Genomic DNA, 20789 nt, shown 5'->3' on the forward strand with positions numbered 1-20789 from the left:
GCTTATGTATGGTGGCTGAGCACCCACATCTTTTTCAATATGAAAATTTTAGAAAATTTCATAGAAAGTGCAAAATCACATGATTCTGTAATTATCTTTGTCTAATATAAAGTTTTTAAAAGTGGCATTTTGAAAACCAGTGGCACCGTGTCCAGGATGAGTATGGAGTATTACCAGGAACTGCTTGTCCGATTTTGCTGTGTCATTTGAATTTTAAGTCTGGCAGAGAACACCTCAGGAAAGGCAATCAGGTTTTTAACACTTAGGAGAAGGTGCCTTCATTCTGATAAAGATGTTATCTGTTCCTCGACATAGGGATCTGTGGCTTCAGGGAAAGACTCAACACCCTGCAAAACCAGCTATGCCCTTAACGCAGAGAGGCCTGTTGTTTCAATTCCAACTTGAAAAAACATTGTGGGGTGAGGGATGACCTGTCTCCCTGCATCCCAGTGGGCAGTGAACGGTCAGTAGATGTGCTGAGCGCCTGCGCTTTGTATTGCCCAGATCTTACACTGCTAGCCTGTAAAAAGCTACACAGTTTATGCTATTAACAGATTATGTGCATCTTTGAAAACCTATCTACACTTGGCTTTGCAAACCTTTTCTGTTTTAATTGCTTCACACATGCTGTTGGGTACTGCTATAACTTTGAACTAGTGAAATCTGAAATAAATATTGAACGATATGCATACAGAATCATTCTTTCTTGTCTCCGTAAGCATTAGTTTAGCCTTTATGCTTGAGCTCATTTTACCCTTTTTTATTTGATGTTGTAGGCTATATGGTTATTCTCATAGATGAACTTCATCATTGGTGCTGACTTAGGGCCTTACTGTAGTGACTGTTCATGCACACGATATTTCCCTTATTTTGTATGTTTCACTTTTCTTAAACTCTTTGCCTTAATTACAGTAAATCATTTCTTTGATTGCACGGTGAGAGTGCAGAAATGCCGTGCCAGCAGCCTTTTTTATTCTTTGTTGCTGCTACTACACTTTTGCTGGCTCCTTAGGGTAATAAGATCTATGCACTCTACTAATTTTCTAGCATACTTAGCTGCAATTGCAACCTTTAGTAGTTATTATTTAATTAAGTTCAAAGTATTGCATGAATAATGCAAAATTAAAAAAATGTAAAAAAGAAAAAAGGTCAAAGCAAAGTATTTATTTCAAATCCATAAGCATTATTTTTTGGAATATTTGCATAAGGCATTAATAGGATGGTGACGTTAAATGTTCTGCGTGATTGTAGAAGTATCAGAGGTATATAGTAAAAGAGAGTTTGGTATTTAGCTGGGGATCAAATTTGTTTTCATAATTTGTAGCGATAAATTCTTAGAACCTTGAATAAGACATTTCTAATATTGAAATTTTAATTCTGCTTTACCTTTTCTGGGTGTTTTCAGTTAGCAGAAGTTTACTGAATATTATTTTTTTTATAAACACGTTGACTAGTTTTGGCAGAAAAAATGTTTGTATGTATTTGAATATCTACTTATAGATTAGTAGGTCTGTCCAGTGAATGTAAAATGAGTAGTAAATGTTTGTGACTGTGTATTTGTGTGAAGACAACATAAACACTGGCTTTTAATAACTAAAAGTTTCTGGGTTTGCTTTTGTAGTGGATGGCTGTATACACAGAGCTGCTGGGCCCTGCTTGGTTGCTGAATGTCGCAACCTGAGTGGCTGTGAGACTGGGCAAGCAAAAATTACGTGTGGCTACGACCTACCTGCAAAATGTAAGTTGACCCTTTCTCAGAGTTTTCTTTTTGTTGAAAGCACGTGGAGCTGGTATGCATGCTTTTATTTCCCTGTAGTCTAGTTCCACAAGGTATTCATTTTAGAAAATTAGCAGTGGGACTTGATTAACCATGTTCTGTAATAACATCTTCCCCTCAAAGCAATTCAGGCTTTTCTAAACAATTATTTCACCTATGTTATCCAATGAAAACCTACATGTCTCTAAAATATAAAGCATCTTTCATGTTTATTTTTTGCAAGCTAAAACATATCCTTTCATATGCATAATAAAGGATTGGAAATGCTTTATGAAGTATGAACAAAATATACATTATCATATTTAAGTTCCACGGAGACAGTTTTTGGAAATGTTGCATATTTCATATTCTTCATGCAGATTCCTTGATTGTGAATACTTTGAGAGCCAAGGAGATCAAAGTGATGTATTGTGTTTTCAGCTGCTACGTAGAGGCGGACTGGCAATTACTGTGAAGGCAGCTGTCACACTTTAGCTTTCGACAGGGTGCAGCTCAGTGCTGGAATGTTTTTTCACTTTGAAAGTGGAATTGTCAAAATTCCCATCCTATTTAAAATAAGAAGATGGCTATTTGACCTTGTTGTGTAGATGCTGAGTTTTTCTTGGAAAAAACGAACATGCTGACAGCACATTGGTCAACCAGTCTATTATGTAAGAATGAAAAATAGGAAATCTCTGCAAGTAAGGCTCTGACAGAATAGTATATTAAGATATGATGATACAAGTACAAAGAAAGCATTATGAACAGCGTATAACTAGAACTCAAGCTCTTTTTTTTTTTATATGCAGTCTGCACTAGGAACATGGCTCATTCAAAAGTATTTACATCTGTTCTCTTAATTTATTCTATACATTTTCCATGTAAAATCAAATGCTTAATGCAGTAGCAGGCATCTTTTCAGCTTCCTTAGGTAAAGAAGAAAATTGTGTTCCCAGTCATCTGTTGGCAGCTTCTATGATGATGATGAGAGCTACCAATTATTTCCTTGACAGTGATAACTGCTATATATGGGAAAACTTAACTGTATTTCATACATAGTTTCTCCATGTATTAATGATTATTTATGAAAGGCTACTTTGACTAGAGGTCAGGAAAATGGTTGAGGGAGATGCAATGTGGTTGTTACAGTGAGTGTGTATATGACCAAAATCTTCACTGGATTCCTATAAAATGGATAGGTTTGTTAGAGAACACCTTATAATTTACTCTGCTGGGGATTTTTTGATGTTTAATTCTTCCCTTTAAAAAAAAAATATGTTGGGAGGGATAGAAAAGCTACTTATCCATAGGTGCAGAATTCTTCCCATGTTTAATGAGAGAAATTAAACACAAGGTATCAAAGCAATGAGCACTGAACTGTCTTAGAAAGAGAACACTGAGGAGTTTAGCTGAGGATTCCATGTCTAGAGGCATGGCCTTTCTTTACCTTTTATAATAGTTTAATGGGTCTTATGCTGCAAGTTAGGTTTGTAGAATCGCATCCTGTTTAAAGACTATAGAAGAATTTTTTGGTTTGCCCTTTATGTAGGAATAATAAACAAAACAGTGGGAAAACCCATTATCACTTGCAGTTGGTAATAAGTACTGTAACCAGACATGGAGAAAAGTCAATATTCTGCTTAATCAATATTTTTAGAAAATGAAATTGTACCAGAGATGTCTATTTGTATTTGATCGTGCATCAACATGAGAGGGGGAAAGGCTACATTAACTGACAAACAGGGAGGGAAGTGTACACTTTGCATGCAGAGGCTGAGAGTTATACTCTTGATTTCTTAGGCTTTTTTTTCCTTAAAACATATTCTGTTTACCAACTGTTTTCTTTTACTTTTCCCTTTAGAAGCTTAAGGTTGTAGGCTCATTAAATGATAGTACTTTTTAGACCATTTGTCTGAAAGTTAATAATCAACATTCTGTTTTCATACTTTAAAGAGCTATAGTCACTGGACATTTTTTGTAACTCCATGTCACTTTGTCATAATAGTATGACAATTTAACTATGGAAACTATTTTACATATGATTTTTGTGATGTGAGCAGCAGCACAATGGGAGGTCCAGACTTCCCCATCCAGATATACTGTGATGCAATTTTGTGTGTCCTCAGTTTGTTGAAGGTTAGAGATGAATGGATAACTCCCAGTTTTCACAATGAATTTGCTTTTCACTTATCTATTCGTATGTAGGAGACCAACTACAATAATCCATTAACAGTTTGAGTAGTGCAATGATTATTTTGTTGTCTCTGCTCTTCTTGTGACTTTAGTTGAATGAATAATGATAGTAAATGTGAAATGTGTTTCCTAGCATGATGAATTGTAATTTTTATCTTATTTAACAGAATTGTAAAATGTTACAATCATATTTCCTACCCCTGGGATTTTCTTGTCTTTCGTTCTTGATACTGAAATGCTTTGCTTGGAAGCAGTTTGCTGAAATAAGCAAAACTGCTCTGGGACAGAGGAGCCTGCATGTGTGCTGTATGATGCAGGACTCAGGCTTTAGCTGAGGACTCCATGTTAAAGAAGACTTAGTATTCAAAGATTATGCAGCATATTGCTTTGTTTTATAGACAACTTGGAGGAGGTTGAATTAAATTTGGCATTTGAAGGGGAGGTATGCTTTATTAGGAAGATGGTAGTTGGTAAATAAGCACTCTGGCAATCTCCTTTATGATCTATTGTATTTTTATTGAATGCTTTGCTGTGTTTACTTGGGTTAAATAAGAACAGTTCTGCTAAATAATCTCTTCACACAGGAACGATAGAAAAATGTCTGACTCAAAAATGCAAAGATTTATTTAGGGTATAGATGCTTTCTGTGACTTGTTCTTGTTGCATCTGAGTTGGAGAACATTACTTGTGTATTTCAGTTTGTGAAATACACAAGTAACAGTAAATGTTTAGGGAGACAATACATAAAATAGTTCATTTTTCCTCATCTTTTTATTCGGATAGTGTGAATAGACCAAGATTAACATGTCTATAGCCTAGAGATGTTGCGTTATGGACTTTTCAAGATACATCTTTCTGAATGCCAAAAAATAGTCTGTATGAAAATAGAAGTGAAATCAAATTGAGTTTTCTAATTACCAGTTAATGTAACGTTCAGTATAGTTTTACAAAAGTTGCTGTAATCACCATCTGCCTTCTGTGCTGCAAAAGCCTACACAAAGTCCCCCCCAAATGCCAACAGTTATTTGCTGAATACATAATTTAGTTGATGTCATCTATTGTTGTTTTTCAGCAAACACCTATGCAGGCACCCAAGTTTTCATAGCGCTTTGAAGGGCTGAAAAAGGCAGCGCTTTTTGCTCTGAGATGCTTTCTCAGACTGATCATCAATTACTTCTGTACTTCATATTGTTGTTCCTTTTAAAGAAAAGTTCATTCTAAATATTGTACAACTGGTCTTCAAACATTGAGCAGTACTGTGATACCGTCATGCTTTAAATAACAGATGAACAGTATCTGTTTAAAGCTCTGCAAATGCTTGTTTTCTTTCTCATTTGATTAATAGTCTCAGTTGGCTCTACTGGCAGAAAATGGTCTGAATATAAATTGTGTTTGTGGCTAGAACCAAGGGTCCATAACAGCCTTGTGGCTTGTTACCTGCTTGCAGAGGTTCACTATAAAAAAAGACCCTCTCAGACCACATTAGGAAAAACAGTCCTGTTCCACAAGGTATTTAACAGCTGAAAACCAACTGAAAATGAGGTGATGATACCCAGTACAGGTGAGTGGTACCCTGACCTTGCAGGAAAGGACTGCCAAACTATCTTTCTATTGTTAGTATGTCTAGTAATAATTTATTTTATTTTCTGAAAAACATTTGGTAATAAAACCCCTAAACTGAGGAAAATAAAAGCTTACAGCCTCTAATATGGGATAGAGCCAATGATTGGTAAATTAAATCTGAAAGGTGGCCTTTCAGTGGAGGTACCTTGCTGGAAATGCTAGGCAGTTTCTAATACATTGGTTTATGTTGTTAATAAAGCTATAATACTTTGAATAATTTTTCTGTTTGCGTTGATATTTTTAGTACTTTATGCAATATCCTTTAGTAAGTGCCACATATAGCATAGTCTTCTCGTCCAAAGTCACTGTGTAGATCATTCTGGAGTAATAATGTGAATGTGCTCTTAAAGACAATTCCTGCTGTGAAATAAGTAGTTAGGAGGAGTGCTAGTATTAAACGCAGTAGGAGGAATCAGCCTTTAAATTTGTTTAATCAGATTAAAAAGTGGAGATTAAAAAGTAGAGATTAAAAAGTATGCTTCTATTATATAGATATTAATGTCTATATTTTACAGGTGAACATTTGGAGGATATTATTTTAAAGTGAGGCTGTAAGGGTACTGATTTTAAATCTCCCCATATTTTCTGGAAAACACATAAAGAGCTGTAATTATAAGGTCGATTATGCAGAAACAGAACTCTATTCCAGTACTCCAAAACAGGTCAATTGGAAAAATGGGGCATAATAGTCAGCTTATATCTGAATTTCTGGGATTCCACAAAGAACTTTGTTTCCTTATTTTTAAAACCTTGGATGATGTAATAATACAGAAAATTTGTTTCAAACTATTCTAAATTTCTGATTTTGAGAGTCAGAGAGATATTTTATTCTTCCTGGTTCTGATGTGCAGAACATTATCTTTGCATGATTGTTCAGTTTGCTACCTCCCTATTTTTTCCAGGTGGAGGTAAGTCTGGGAATTGGAAAATAAGTGTGGGAATTTAAAAGGAAGGCATTAAAAGGGAGCAATATGTGGACAGGAGAGGATTGCTTAGAGAAGTCTAACTCCCAGTTGGTCCAAGGACCTTGATCTTCTCTCACAATTGCTTTTAAATATTTAAGTGAGAACAGGTGTGCCACCAGATGTATAACTAGACTGAAGTTTGATGAAATTTCTGTTGAAAAAGGCTACTGATAAGCATAATTGAAGCTTCATAAATGTTACGATAGTTTTCCAGGAGGGATGTCTTTATACTCTTGTCTTACCTGAGTAGCATCACATTATTGTAAGCATTGTAGCCAAACTGCGTGACACCTACTGGAAAAAAAGATATAGCCAGAAAAAGCTCTAGACAGTTATTTTGTGAAAGAATGCTGAGCTGCACCAGCTGTTTGCTATCCCTTGTTCATATTTTTTTTAAACAAGTATCATTACTTAAATATTTAAAGCTAAATTTAAAATGAAGCAAAGCAAGATAATATTAATCAAATGCCCAAGATGCCTTGTTCTTGAGTGATATTTTTGTTTAGATTTCTTTGGGAAAGTTTTTTTAATGGTTAAAAAAAAACCTGTACATGGTTGTGTGTTTTTCTTCTGAGTTGTGTTTAAGTTTCAAAGTTGGTTTTGTTGTTGTTTTTTTAATAAGCTCAATTTATGTATGGCATGACCATTTTGGAAATAGGTGCAGTGATGTCTTTACTGTGTTTTAATTTGGTCTAATTGCCTCCAGTCATCTTAATGACCTGCTATATTCACTGTTAACAATAGCATACATTGCATATGCTGTAAATGTGTTGGAAGGGAAATATTATTATTTTGGTCCTAAAACCTGCTTAGATTTTTAGAGAGGGTTTTATGCAATATTGTAAATCTTTATGGCTTGTCTTTCCCTTATGTACACCACACCCCCACCCCACTCACACACAAAGGGAGAAGTTAGGATTTGTGGGGAATGGTGGAAATTAATTTATCAACTTCTAGTAAACAAGTTCAAAGATCTTCTCTTCCAAGTCTGCTCAAGGTCTGTTATCAGTTTGGGTAGAAAAGGGACAAGTGTTGTCGATAGCAGTTGAAATGTGCAGTTATGAATCAGCGAGTATCTTCCATCACAGGAGTATATGGTCTTTGTCCTTGGATTCAAACCTAATTCATATACATTTTTTTAATGGATAGAGTCCTTGAAATTTAAATTGTGAATGGACTGGAGTGCATGTTTGTCAGTGCTCTGTGTAGTGCCATGTTGTGGTTAACTTATGGCATGTACTGCTGGAAACTGTTATTTCACAGCAAATTGTTCAGTTAACAAATGTATGCATTGTGTCTAAAGGAAATATTGTACTGTCGATTTCATTACAATATTATTATAATAATATTATACTTCACTGCTCATTCTAAATCCTCCTCTTCTGGGCATGACTTGTTACAAACTGGTCATGAAACACTGAACACCGGGGCAGGAGTGGGCACAGACAAAATTGAGAGGAGGTCTGAACCCTTCGCTTGGTACTTGATTCCACTGTTGGCTTATAACGTGGGTGTTAATATAGTGTAATGGCAGGCAGTAGAAACTTGTGCCATGAATTTCCCTCCCTGGCCTCATTTCTGTAATTCTGGACATGTAAATTTTTTGCAAGGGTCTAATTCTTGGTGTTACTGAAAGCAGTTACACAAGTACATTTGCAGTGTAGCGTGGTGGTGGTGGCAGCCCTCGCTGTTTGGTAGCACATTCAGTGGTGTTGGCATTCAGTGTGCTGGGGTCACCCTCTGGATCCCTCCTGCAAGAAATTGAGAGTAAGTTAACCAGGTATAAACACTTTACTAATGCTTAAATTATGTGTAAGGTGCTATTTAAAATGTCTCTTAATTCGGTGAAAAATATTTTGCACTGGAATATGCCTTTCCACACGGGTGGCATATAGTCATTCCTCAGGCATGTTGGCACTGGAGCAGGGCGTTGTGCCCCTTAAGGCTAATATATTTTATTTCCTCCTTCTTCCCTCTTCCTTGAATATAGTTAGTTCTTTTTACTCAAATAATAATAATAAAAAAGTCTAATTTGTAGCAGAAAAATAAACAAAATTCTGATCGCTACAGTCAGCTGACAAGGAAAAGGGGTTACAATGGGTTATAATGGAGATGTTTATGCTCCTTTAACTGCAGCAGTTGCTGCTGCTCCCACTCTAATACGTTCCCTCAGTAGCCAAAGCCTACACTCAGTACTTGAAAAATTAATCTTTGATGCATGAGATTTTGTCTGCCTGAATTTTGCTTGTCTCATTTTAAATGCTTACTGTAGTAAAACACAACATTAACCTCATAGTGTGTTGGCACTTTGTGATTTATGCTGGGTTAGTCTCTGAAAAATATGCAGCCTGTCTCCCAAACCTGGATTTAGCTTATAAAATACGTTGGCACAGGCTTGGGGTTGGAATTGGAACACTAACTGCTGATCCTCCATCTCCCTAGGGTAGGAAGAAGGTTTAAAATTGTAGCCTCTCGGAGGTCATTAACTTCATATCATTTCTTCAGATTAATAATAATTATATTATTGTAGCTGGAATGTTGTAAAAACAGTACAGCCTAATTTTCTTTCTTGCAAGCAAAGTATAGGATTCCTTTTTGTGCTGAATCTGCATATTCCTTGGCCAAAAATATGGCAATTTTTTTGCAGATGGAAATAGTCAGTTCATAGGTAATAGCACAGAACATAGCTGTTTTCATTCTACTATTTTGAAATAAAGCAAAAGGAAAAATATGGATGTGAAAGGTGCTGTAATTTTTTTGTTATTCTTCATTTGCTCACAACCCTTGCTGTTTACTTGAGGTTGTTATTTTTTTTTTCCCCTGAATATATTTTTAAAGAATCTTACAAATGAAAAGTAGGAATGTTTCAAGAGTCTTTACCTGTAATGTAATTCCTTTAGACCAGTTAAAGTGAATAGAATGGGAAAGTGATGTAAAATGTTTTTTTTAAAAGGCCTTTGTCTCATTAAGCAGAGGTATCTTGAGGCTGTTTCACATAAACTAAGTGCAAAGACCAAAACCTGTTTTTTTGGTTAAAAACTGAGGTCAAACATTTGAAAGATTTCTCTTCAGGAAGAAGACATCGGGTATGAGGCTGCAGGGTGTAAATATTGTTTTAATTGCTGGAGGAAAGAATCTAAATACTGGTTAACCACATAATAAAAAAAAAAGGGGGGGGGGTATTGTTTTACATGCTGAAGATCCTGTTTCAGTACTAGTGAAACTATACCATTATCCATGAGGTTTTGCCTTTTAGTATTGGGATCAAAATCAAATGTTGGTTTTTTTGTTGTTGTTGTGCAGTACTAGAAATTTATGATAAATTAGTTCTCCTTTTTTTAGTTTTCTGATAACATCCCCCTTAACATTGCTTTCTACTTGTATTATTTTTTTCTTAATTTTGTGTGAAATATTTTGCACCAGTTGAAGAGGATACATTAGGTGTTAATTTTTAATTTCTCCTCAAATTTCTCAGATTCTTTCCTTCCTTTTTGGTATTCATGAGTTTTCAATGATGTTTATGAAGATTCTTGAGTTATCATCAGTGATCTTGTATCTTTTTACAAAAAGAGAAACAAGGAAACCCAAGAGATGGAGGGGATGCATTTATGTTACTATATATCTGTAGCTGTACATCTGTTTATCTATATGTGTGTTTATATTTTCTCTGTGCATGCTAGTAAGTGTCACAGAATATTTACACCATTGCATAACTTGCCAATGTTCTACCACTTATTCTGTTCTGGATAAATGGCAGTATCTTTTAGGTGAATTAGCTGTTAAGAAAAAATAGGTTCTGGATGTCATTGATTTTTGGCCATTTTCAGAACACTCAGAGAAAAGAAGTGTTAGTTTTTAGTAGTTGCAGCACAGCGCTTTTAGCTTGTTGCATTAGAACTGAAGTTTCACTGTTGGGAATAGAGAGGAACTTTGAAATGCGTCATCTACAGGGCACAGCAGTAACTGTCATCTGGGCTTTACAACTTTCTGAATGTCTTTGTTAGTTTGTTTTTTTGTTAATATTCAAAAAAGACCCAGCGGTAGTCCAAGTAACTGATAATAGTTCTAGAATCAGGTTTAGGACGAAAGTGTATTGATGCAAGATACAGTACTTTCAGTCTAAACTTTTTTATATCTGTTTCTGCTCATACGCTGGTTTGTAGGTGAATATAATTTGTATAATATAACTTATGCAGTAATAAGCCGGAACAAAGTGATATTTAAATAACTATTCCAACTTTGAATGCATCTTCTTACATACTCTTTCTTAGCTCTTTGTCATGCTACAGATCTCTCTTCTGACTCATCAGAAAAGTGAGTTATACTGAATGCCCTTTAATCTCAGACACAGTGGTCTAAATTCATGTATTTTCTAGTGATGTATGAAAGAGATGGACAGAGAAATGTCTGACCATCGTAATGTTTCAACGTGGCAATAAAGAATGTGTTTGATACATAGCTTCACACTTCTAAGTATGCTTCACATTTAGTTTTCAATAAAAAGAGTTGGTAGTTTTCCAACGCTTTTCAGGGCTTATAAATAAATAAATGCATAAAGGACAAATGCTTTGCAACAGTAAAAATAACATTTTTGGTATCTAAATATGTGTATGTCTTCCTGGATCACATTTATTTTTACAACTTTCTTACTGTATTTTCAGTATACAGTGTTTGCATTAGAATTAAACATTTGGGTAGGTTTTGAGAAGGTAAGAATACAGTAAGAATATTGTTTAATATGTTAGCCTACATGGGCTAGGTCGTCAAGACTGTAAATGGTTTAAAGTACCCATGAACACAAAGGAGGAAACAGTTTCTTGTTGAAGCTTTTTGTTTTAACAGCCACATTATTAATTTTTAATTCTCCAGTAGAACTGGGGAAACTCCAGTCATGTTATATGTGAACCAGAGAGGAGGAAAAAAATCTTGAGACTTTGAGAGGTGTCATGGATGGCAAAATAGTGTCATATAATATGCTCTTGAAAGCCTGCAGTTTTGAAAATCACAATTCATTCAAGTAAAAGATTGCAATTGTGTCAGGTGTAATCCTGTCAGAGGTGTAATCTTGTTTAAAACACTTCCCCCCCCCCCCAAAAAAAAAAAAAAAAAAAAAAAGAGCAGAAATGTTTCCAGGGAAGACTGTTCATTTAAAATTAATTTATTGTAATAAATACAGCCCTGTTCATGAGAAGCTGAAAGTGAAGTTAACGCAAAATTGACTGGGGAGCCATGAATATGTTGGAGTTCTTTCAGATTAGAGAGTTAAACATAAAGAAAGATGCAAACCAAGTCATTTTAAATCATAGTCTTGCACTTGGTAATGAAAGACAACTTCAGAAAATGAGTTTGGGGTTTGAACACTTGGCCACAACTTAAAAAGAAAACTGCCTCTCCATCACTGTTTGGACCCCTCTTATTGCATGGTTTTGAAGGGCATGAAAACTCTCCTCTTGTTGTGATTTATTGTTAAGGAATATTTATTACCTGTCTTGCTTAAGGACTGTTCAAGTGGAGATTGTCTTTGACATAAAAATTAGTTTTAGCCAAGACTGAGATTTATCCCCAGATTACAAAAGAAAAAACAAGACCAAAAAACCAAGCCAAACCCCACCAAAGAACAAGAAAAACCCCTGTGTTTGGATTAAAATTTTTACAGTGGTTATGATTAAAATGCTTTCAGCATTGCCCTTGCCTTCCTCACTGGCTCATGCTCCTGAGTTAAATTAGCTCTTGTACAGCACAGCCACCACTTTAGCCTTTCTTGGATTTTCTGCTTTTGGCAAGGGAATGGACTTGTCCAACAGCCCAGATGTGGGTGTGAAAAATTATCTAAATTATGCTTGATCAACTTGAATGCCACTGTGTTAGTACAGGAACAAATAGGGTAGAAGTAAAGACAACTTGTATACAGGTTTGCCCCCGTGGGGAATTGAAAGGTGTTAGAGAACTGGCAGAAGATCCGTGTCGGAGGTCTATGAATCATAGATACTTGAATGTCCTATTGCAGCTGCAGATCCACGAGTCCTTTTTCTTTATTAAATGTTATTTATGCAATTGGGGTATCTGAGTTTTTCTCTAAGTTCCCCAGACACTTGTTGTGAAATTAGTGTAATCTGTAAGCCTTCAAGATCTCAAAACACTGTAAGATTTCATCTTATTTTTTCCTTACCTTTTTGTTGTTGATTGTAGACAATAATTTATTTAGCTTTTCTACTGATGGTTTTATCTAAAAGAGCAGTTAGTTCATGGTTCAGAGAACCTCTTGTGGTCATGCATAGAAGGTGAGGGTGAAAATGAGAGAGGACTTTATTGGTCTTTTTTTTTTTTTTTTTTTTTTTTAATTTTATTTTATTAGCAACGGTATTTTAGAGGCCAAATCAGGGTGGCACAAATGAGTAAATACCCTGTACGGCAGACACAGCATGTTCTGAAAGGAAATTTTCTAAGGTGGGACAAGTCCTTACCTCATTTACCAAAGAGCTTGGGAGACTTTGGCCTTTGTCACACACTGTAATGCTGTTTGGAGTGTTGTGTGTTCCTGTGGCATATGAAGAAACTGTAGCTGCATAGCTCCTTCCGCTGCTGTTGCTCTCCTCCCAGACAGCTAAGAGCTGCCTTCATGCCTGCAGGGATAGAGACTTTAAGCGCCGGTTTAAAAATAAAAAACCAAAACCCCTCTCTGTGTGTAACATGCATTGGACAGGTGGGTTGGCAGGACGGCAACGATAAAGAGAAAGTATCCAAATCTGGCTTAGGTTGACTATCTTTTCATAGGAGAGGAAAATATTTTTTTTTCAGGTTTCGGAATATTCTTGGCTTATAAAAGTATTCTTTGAGTTAATTCCAACTGTGGATTTGACTTCTGTATTGGAGTGACTTACCCACCATGAACAAACTGAGGGTATCAGTGCATTTCAAGTAAGCCACTGTACCGGCACCAGTTGGTAACAATTTTCTGCCACTGCTATTTGGTGTTGGATTTTAAGCAGAGTTATATAAGCAAATGGCTTTGTAAGCCATTATCTAATCTAGTTCCTCATAAGAATCCTACTTTATTAAATAAATAGCAACTAATGTTAGACGCAGGTATGGTAAGTCCCTGTCTTGTGTGTTTACAGCAGGCTGCCAGTGTGAGCAGCCTGAGATTTCAGTGTATCACCATCAGGTGAATGAATTGTTTCCTATCTGCCCGGTCTTTTAAGAGGTGAATTCAGTGGCTTTAACACTGGGCAGGCTTTGGGCAAGGCCAGCTGCATGAGCTCTGCTCTGAAACGAATGCCTCCGAGGTGGTCACCTCTCCGTAGTGCCATTATTGGCCACATATGCGGTACACATGCTTGTTCTCTTCCCACGCCTCCCTCACTTGAAAGCAGCCAAACGCATCTCCCAGCCTGTGGCAGAGGGACTCAGTGTGTTTCTTTGATACTGGGCTTTATTTGTCTATTAGCTCCAGGATCTCCTTAATACAAACCAGTGCTAATGCTCATTCGGGTCATTGTGTATTTTATTGGAGAGACTGTAACAGAGATGTGCTGTTGATATTTGGAAAACAATGGGTTTACCTACCAATGCTTTAAAAAATAAAAGCACCCCTATTGGCTTATAGTAGCTGGATATTCAACAGCAGGAGCTGTGATTTGGCTCCAAGCCCAGGATCCATTATATCTTGCACCTTTAGCCTCTAAATTGATAAGATGGCAGGCGTGCAATTAACAGATTTAACTACAGTGTCTCTTATCTGAATACTGTGCCTGGCAAGTATATTATCCCTCCTCTACCCCTGTGTTTTTTGACTTCAAATGTTTCCACCACTTTCTTGGGCAGTCACTTTTAGCGGCGATATCTCCGTATCGTTATTGTGTCTTTTCATAGACTGTCAGAGCATCCTTTATCAGTTTAGTGTTTTCCCAGCCACCTCTCGCCCTTTCTCAGCTTTCTTTCCTTCTCCATTTGTTGTTCGTGTTGCTTCTGTTTGATGTGAAATCTTTTTTTGTTTTGGTTTTTTTTTTTTAATTTATTTTTGTGTTTACCTCCATTTTTATCTTCTACCTAATGAAAGGAACACTTCCTCTTAGTACGAAGTTGAGTCTAGATCTTGGGTTTAATTAAAATCAGACTTGTTTGAATTAAGGTTTAGGGTTCATTCTTGCTAAATCTAAGAGAAACATCTGGACTCGGGCTATAGGAAGATGGAAATGCTATCATCCCATAAGCAAACCAGTCCTCTTTCATCAGGTATCTGTATAGCTAGGCTTGAGCATTTCCAGTTAATCTCAAAATACATTTTTCTCATTTAAACCAATACATTAATTCAAACCATAGTTAATTCTCAGTACAGTTCAATAACTAAAAATGTTTTATTTTTCATCTCAATTATGCACCTTGTTTTAATATATGCATTTAAGATATTTATGTTTCTTTTTACTGCATGAGATGTGATATGTGCAATACTCTCTTCTATATGTACAGTGAATACCCTGTCATTTTTAACAATCACAACCGTTGAAACGTTACTTGTTGATCATTGATCAAACCATACACATTTTAAAATGCATTCCTTGTGCTTCCTTCCTATCAGATGTTGAGAAATGGTTGACTGCAGTTTCTCAAAGTTACAGGAACTAGTCTAAGCTTGCCTTCTGATCAAATAAAGTCTTAAGACACAATGCCTTATAATAGGCCAGACCCTGTGATTAAACACACAGAGTTTTAACTTGTGAATACTTGACCAAATAAATGCCATAATCAGCAGGAATAGATGGCATGTACTGATTTGCTGGGTGTGAAAAATCCTCCTTTATTGAGACATTTGTTACTTACTTTCTTGACATGAGTTTCATCTGCAGTCTGACTCATAATAATATCATTAGTATCTATCAAGTTATCAGGTTTTGGGTTTGTTTTTTAAAGAAATAATGGCTTTTCAGATGGTTGTGGTTTGTGTCTTCATGAAGAAGTATATGTTCAACTGGTGGGCTGAACAAATATTTCTTTACCTTGCCTACTGTAACACCGCTCATGACTAGTTATCCTATTAAAAGCATCTTGAGACTTTGGTAAAAATCATACTTTTCTCCCTTTTCAAGTGTTCATTGTTTTTGAAAGCTAGAGACTTCTTTGGTTTTTAGCTTTTAGTCTGAAGCAGCATGCATTTCCTCAGTCTTCAAAATGTGAGGTTTCTGTGTAACCAAGGATTGTGAGATCCTTTCTTTTGTACATTTATTTGATGGTATTGATCTGAGGGTAGTTCCAAGTAAAAAGAAAGCCTCTTGTGGCACAATGGATGTCTGCAGGTGTTCTAATCTCCTGCTATATCACTGTCTGGGAGATTTCACCTTCATGTTTAGGGAGTTCATTCAGGCTAATCAGGATTGGCAACTCTGTGCAAATGAGATTGTAAATGAACCCTGAAAGTGGAGTTTATTTTAAAGAAAATATTTGGATTAAAGAGACTGTGATATATTTATCATTCTGTTTTCCAGCTGAACCTCTTTAACATTTTCATATTTTGTTAGATTATATTAAAAATCTAAAAGATGTGGATCATTAATACATCCCACTGTTTCTTTTCCTGAGTATCAGTCATACTTAATGCATTCAGGCCATAATTGTGATGAAGAATTACACGGAGAATTCAATCTTAACAAACAAGCTGAGAAAGATACAAGTAAAACAGTTTTCCTTCTTCCTTTTGAAGTTTTCTTAACAACAATTTTCCAAAGGGAAGAAGGTTAAACTATGGGTCCCGTTTAGGAAGCTCTTTCTTGAAGACCAGTGAGAGATGTTATTAAATGCTGATTCTCCCAGGAGTCCTTACTAAACTCAGTGAAGTTGGCTTGAACACTGGCAGTTCTTTGCCCTTCATGAGTAGATGGCTTATCTTTGTTTCTGAAGATGTGGAATTTACAAAATCCTTTAAGGAATAAATGGGGATATACTTTATATGTACAGATTTTTATCTTATTTCCTTTTCTTTTATTGACGTTTATCAGTATGCAAGGTCAGTGAACTAGTCATTGGGCTTTCTCTATTGCTGCACCATGCTGGCAGTGCTGTTGTGTTCTCACAAGCGCTCCCAGTTCTCTTTCTTCAAGTTTCTACTTGACTAATGAAACGTTTGCATTGCTCTTTTGCCCAGTTCCTAACAATTCCCTGAGGAGCTGTTTTCACTTTCTGTAGAGCATTTACATTTTATCATTGTAGGAGAGGAGTTTTGGCATCTATTCTTTTTTTTCTGCCCTAATGGGATTGATTTTGGAGTTACCTACACAACCATCCCTACATTCCTGCATAAGTATAAACCTTCAAATACATGGAACAATGACCTTTACATATCAGAGGATTAACTAAACTGGAGAACAATAAAACTTAGTGAAGCAGGAATCTTCAAATGATGTGGAATGATTTTTGAAGCTTATGTCAGTTTTGTTAGAGCTTTAATTTTACATTCCTATACTTTTCAGATTACTTGACAATAGTGAACAAACAGCAGGTGTACTTTTTCTACTTAAAGGAATAGAATGATCTAAAAAATAAAAATAGTGTCTTGGTTGAGAGGAATGGTTGTTGTCTGAGACTTTTAACACCAAGGAATTTCGGTTTGCCCTCTGTTAAGATGTCGTTTCAGCAACCTGAACAAAGCAGTGGTGGAAAATTTTTGCTTGGAAAGCCTTTTCGGAAGCTTAATGTAGTTTGCAGGCTTTATTGTACATTTAAAAGTAATTGGTTAGGTTGTGGCAGTGACACAATCCTTAGTTATGCAAGCAGAGATTGGTTTTCTTTCTCTGTCTTGTGCCCTTCATGTTAAGATGGGTACAGTGCAGTTAAATATGCTGTCTGCGTAAATCTATTTTGATATTGCAGATAGCACTATGATTCTGTATGTTTATTTAGCATATGGTCGTGTTCTTCAAATAGGGGAAATCTTAAGAGAAGGAATTTCTCAAGTACATAAATGAGCACAGATCTTTCTCAAGAATAGCAATTTCTGACATTCAAGTAATAAATAATTTTTTTTTAAAAATACTTTTTTTCCCCCTCATGTTTTTTTGGCCTTACTCAGACATGGTTGATGTGTGTAATTCCAAAATAATGGAAAGAATAACATTCTGGAATAAAATGCCTTCCTGTTGGACAAAACAAACATGAAGCTGGAATGCAGGAATTAAGGTTGGAATAGCTGGGAAGAAAGATGGTTTCTTAAGAGATGTATTATTTGGAAGGTACTAATTCTTTACAGCTTGCGCTGTGACGTTTAAGACTGCTTCCTAAAGTAGAATATTGGAAGTTGCCAACTTGGATTGTCAACACAGAGCAAACACTCAAATTAAAATTGCTCTATGTAAGGCATTGTCCTAAGGAATTTGAAAGAAAGTACTGGTATTGAGATATGTTATTTTCTCAGCAGGGAAAGCAAACTTGCCTTCCCAAGACTTATCTGTCACTTCCTAAATGCCTTATTCAAAACCTTGCATATATTTTCATTTGTTTGTGATAGGCATAGAAGTGGGAAGTCCCCATTCATCCCTACTGCTCTCAACACAGTACCTAACAAGGTTGACAGGTCTTGTAATTTGTTTGCTGCTTCTATTATTTCGTTTCTTTTTCTTCAATTCACAAATGAGCCATATTCCAACTCCTGTCACTTTTTGTGTGTTAAAATCACTTCAAGTGAACCTACATTTAAATCTCAAATCTTTTGCTCTGAATGAGAAGGTGTCTGCACTTACATGAATAGATTTTAAGAATGAAAATAATAAGCTTCAGTAGCTTAAAATTTTATTGCCTAAATCTGTTAATACATACTAATTCTAAGCACTCCGGTGCTGATTTAAGATCTTACTAGACACCTATTCAGAGAGATTGCAGAGTGAGTGTGTGGGTACTAGGCATGTGGGAAAACTTGGCCGCTAAATAATTCTTTAATTTTTATTAATTCATTTTTTTTTTTAAAAAGGGCACCGTGGAGCCTGAAGAGTCTTGCTTAAAAGGTGCCTGAGATTGAAAATTCAGCCCAGCAAGCCATGATTGCTACAAGCATCCAAATGTCTTAAAAAAAAAAAAAAAAATCGAAAAAAAGAAAACAAAAGTTTGCAGCTCCTTAATGTGGTGCATTACTTGGTAGAAGATATTACTGTCAAACCTCCAAGTATATATTTTCATTGCCTGGGAGTTTCACCCTAACTGTGTAAACTTTAATTAAGGGCTTACAGCATTATGTTGTGGGGGAAGAGGGGGCAGAGATGAAGAGGAATTGAGAACTTTGGGCAAATATATAATTTAGTCCAAAAAGTTGTCTTAACCTCATACCATTTTCAGTGTTAAAATTCAGTGAGATTTAAAAAGAAGAGCAATAACTGGGTGATGAGTTGCTGCATGAAAATTTCAAGGAGGAGTTTCTGTTTTGTGGCTCTCTGTCAAGGCTTTCCTTACTAAGTGATTGTTTCATAAAATGAGTGGAGAAGTGGTTGAAAATGTGGGTATATTGAAGCTTGCTACAGTAAACTATCATTAAATGATCAAGATCTTTTGCCCTGTGTAACACTTCTCTGCCTCTGGTGGTTTTCTGAACATCAAATCCTGCAAGGCTTTGGATACCTGTAGGGCGCTGCTAAAACTCTCAGCTTGCTTTGCAGGTTCTTGGCACCTTTCAGGAGTAGATGGAGGAAGAATGTACCAGACCTGTTGGAACAGAGTGGTTGATGAGTGCATGGAAAAAATTCTTGCACCCATACCATGACTGGAGATAGGGTGTGTCCCATGAAGCTTGGTATGGGAAAGATTGTTTCCCGGAGGCAATCATCACCCTCCTGCTGCTGCCTCTCCCCAGAGCGAGCTCAGAGGCGTGTGTAGGAGGAGACCCATTCATTACGTCTCAGCTCTGTTGTCAGAGCCCACTTTTGTGAGTGGCTGTAAGGATCTGCTGTGGAATTGTGCCCCTTAAATCTGTTCACACTCCACCTAGTGTTACTTCTCCTTTGCATTTGACATCTTGGTGTACTGCTTGGCCTTTCAAGGAGAGGAGTGAAGTAGTCTTCCAGTCTGCTACACCACACTTCAACGCGTATAATGGAATAATCTAGTATTTTAAATTTTGGAAAGGATTCAGGCCCATGTATGCATTCATTTTGGATTTCCTTGTTTCAGATTCTACAAGGTTTAAAAAAAGGTTAAAAAAATATAATTGGAAGGTACATATTTCCCCAGCGGGTCATTAGGAATGGAGTAGCGAATGATCTTTTAATTTATATTATTAGTAGATCAGACTTCCAGTCATTTGTCTTAATGCTTGTTTCCATGTTTAATAGCTGGTAAAAAAAAATGGGCTGCTTGATGTTTCTTTCAGCATTTGGGGAAAGTTAGTCCAGCTTTTAGATTTCAGTATCAGTGTGCTCCAGCTCTGAGCTGCATGATTGGCTTCTAACCAAAGGCTCTGTGAAGCATGGAGGATCATGGTGTATTGGAGATAACAAAGCATACTGCATTATAACGTTCCCCTTTCTTTTCTTTTCTTTTTATGCTTTCACAGAGTTGAGGAATTTTTTCCATAGTGTTTATTAAGGGAATCAGTGATTAACTTCCAGAAAATAAAATTATTTTCCCAAAAGACATAAGTGCTTAAACCTAATAGTGAAGCAGCAGGTGAAAAATAATAGTGAAGCTGTTTTTAATGCGGGAAGTGGAGAATGCATAATTGAAACAGTGTGATGATGAAAAGGCATTATGTGACGCTGTCAGAAGTCATTATAATACACTAATTAACGCACTTTGCACTCTTATGTTGTTGTGTGCTAATATTTCTTTCTTTATTGCCTTTTTTATTCCTTAACCTTTTCCACAGGTATTTGAAGGCAGGCAGCGGTATTTCCCATATTTTGCTATTTTAAATGCTTTGTTAGGGGAAGCTGTCACCTGCATAATATGGATTTTCCTCTTGGCAGCAATTTCATGTGTATGCTTGGGCTTTTGTTTTGTTTTCCTAATGTTTAGAAGAAAACACTGATTATATTTCAGCCTAGGTAGATAACGTCAGATTGTATAGGGAGAACTTTGTTCTGTGTGTGTGTGAATGATTCCTTTCTTTACGTGCGGCTTATCTACCTTGTGTCATGAGTATTTCTGGAGAAAGCCTTCTTTTGAACATAAGAAATGTAAACAGCACAGTAGATCTTCGTATCTCACAGGACTTCTGGAAATGGTTCAGTGTGAAATCACCCTCCTTAAAATGCCATCGTACAGTTTATGCACTACTT

The 20789-nt window shown here is 36.2% G+C and overlaps 1 protein-coding gene across 2 annotated transcripts in view; it reads left to right on the forward strand.

Annotated features, from left to right (window-relative positions):
• MACROD2 (mono-ADP ribosylhydrolase 2) overlaps positions 1 to 20789 on the forward strand; it is an 892536-nt gene that overhangs the window by 271975 nt on the left and 599772 nt on the right. For both annotated transcript variants that reach the window (XM_037406063.1, XM_037406064.1), the window contains exon 5: positions 1622 to 1738. In XM_037406063.1, the coding sequence (XP_037261960.1) occupies positions 1622 to 1738 (117 nt within the window). The remainder of the gene's footprint in view (positions 1 to 1621; positions 1739 to 20789) is intronic.

Source organism: Falco rusticolus, chromosome 12, assembly GCF_015220075.1.
Source record: "Falco rusticolus isolate bFalRus1 chromosome 12, bFalRus1.pri, whole genome shotgun sequence".
In the NCBI taxonomy this organism is placed as follows: Eukaryota; Metazoa; Chordata; class Aves; order Falconiformes; family Falconidae; genus Falco; species Falco rusticolus.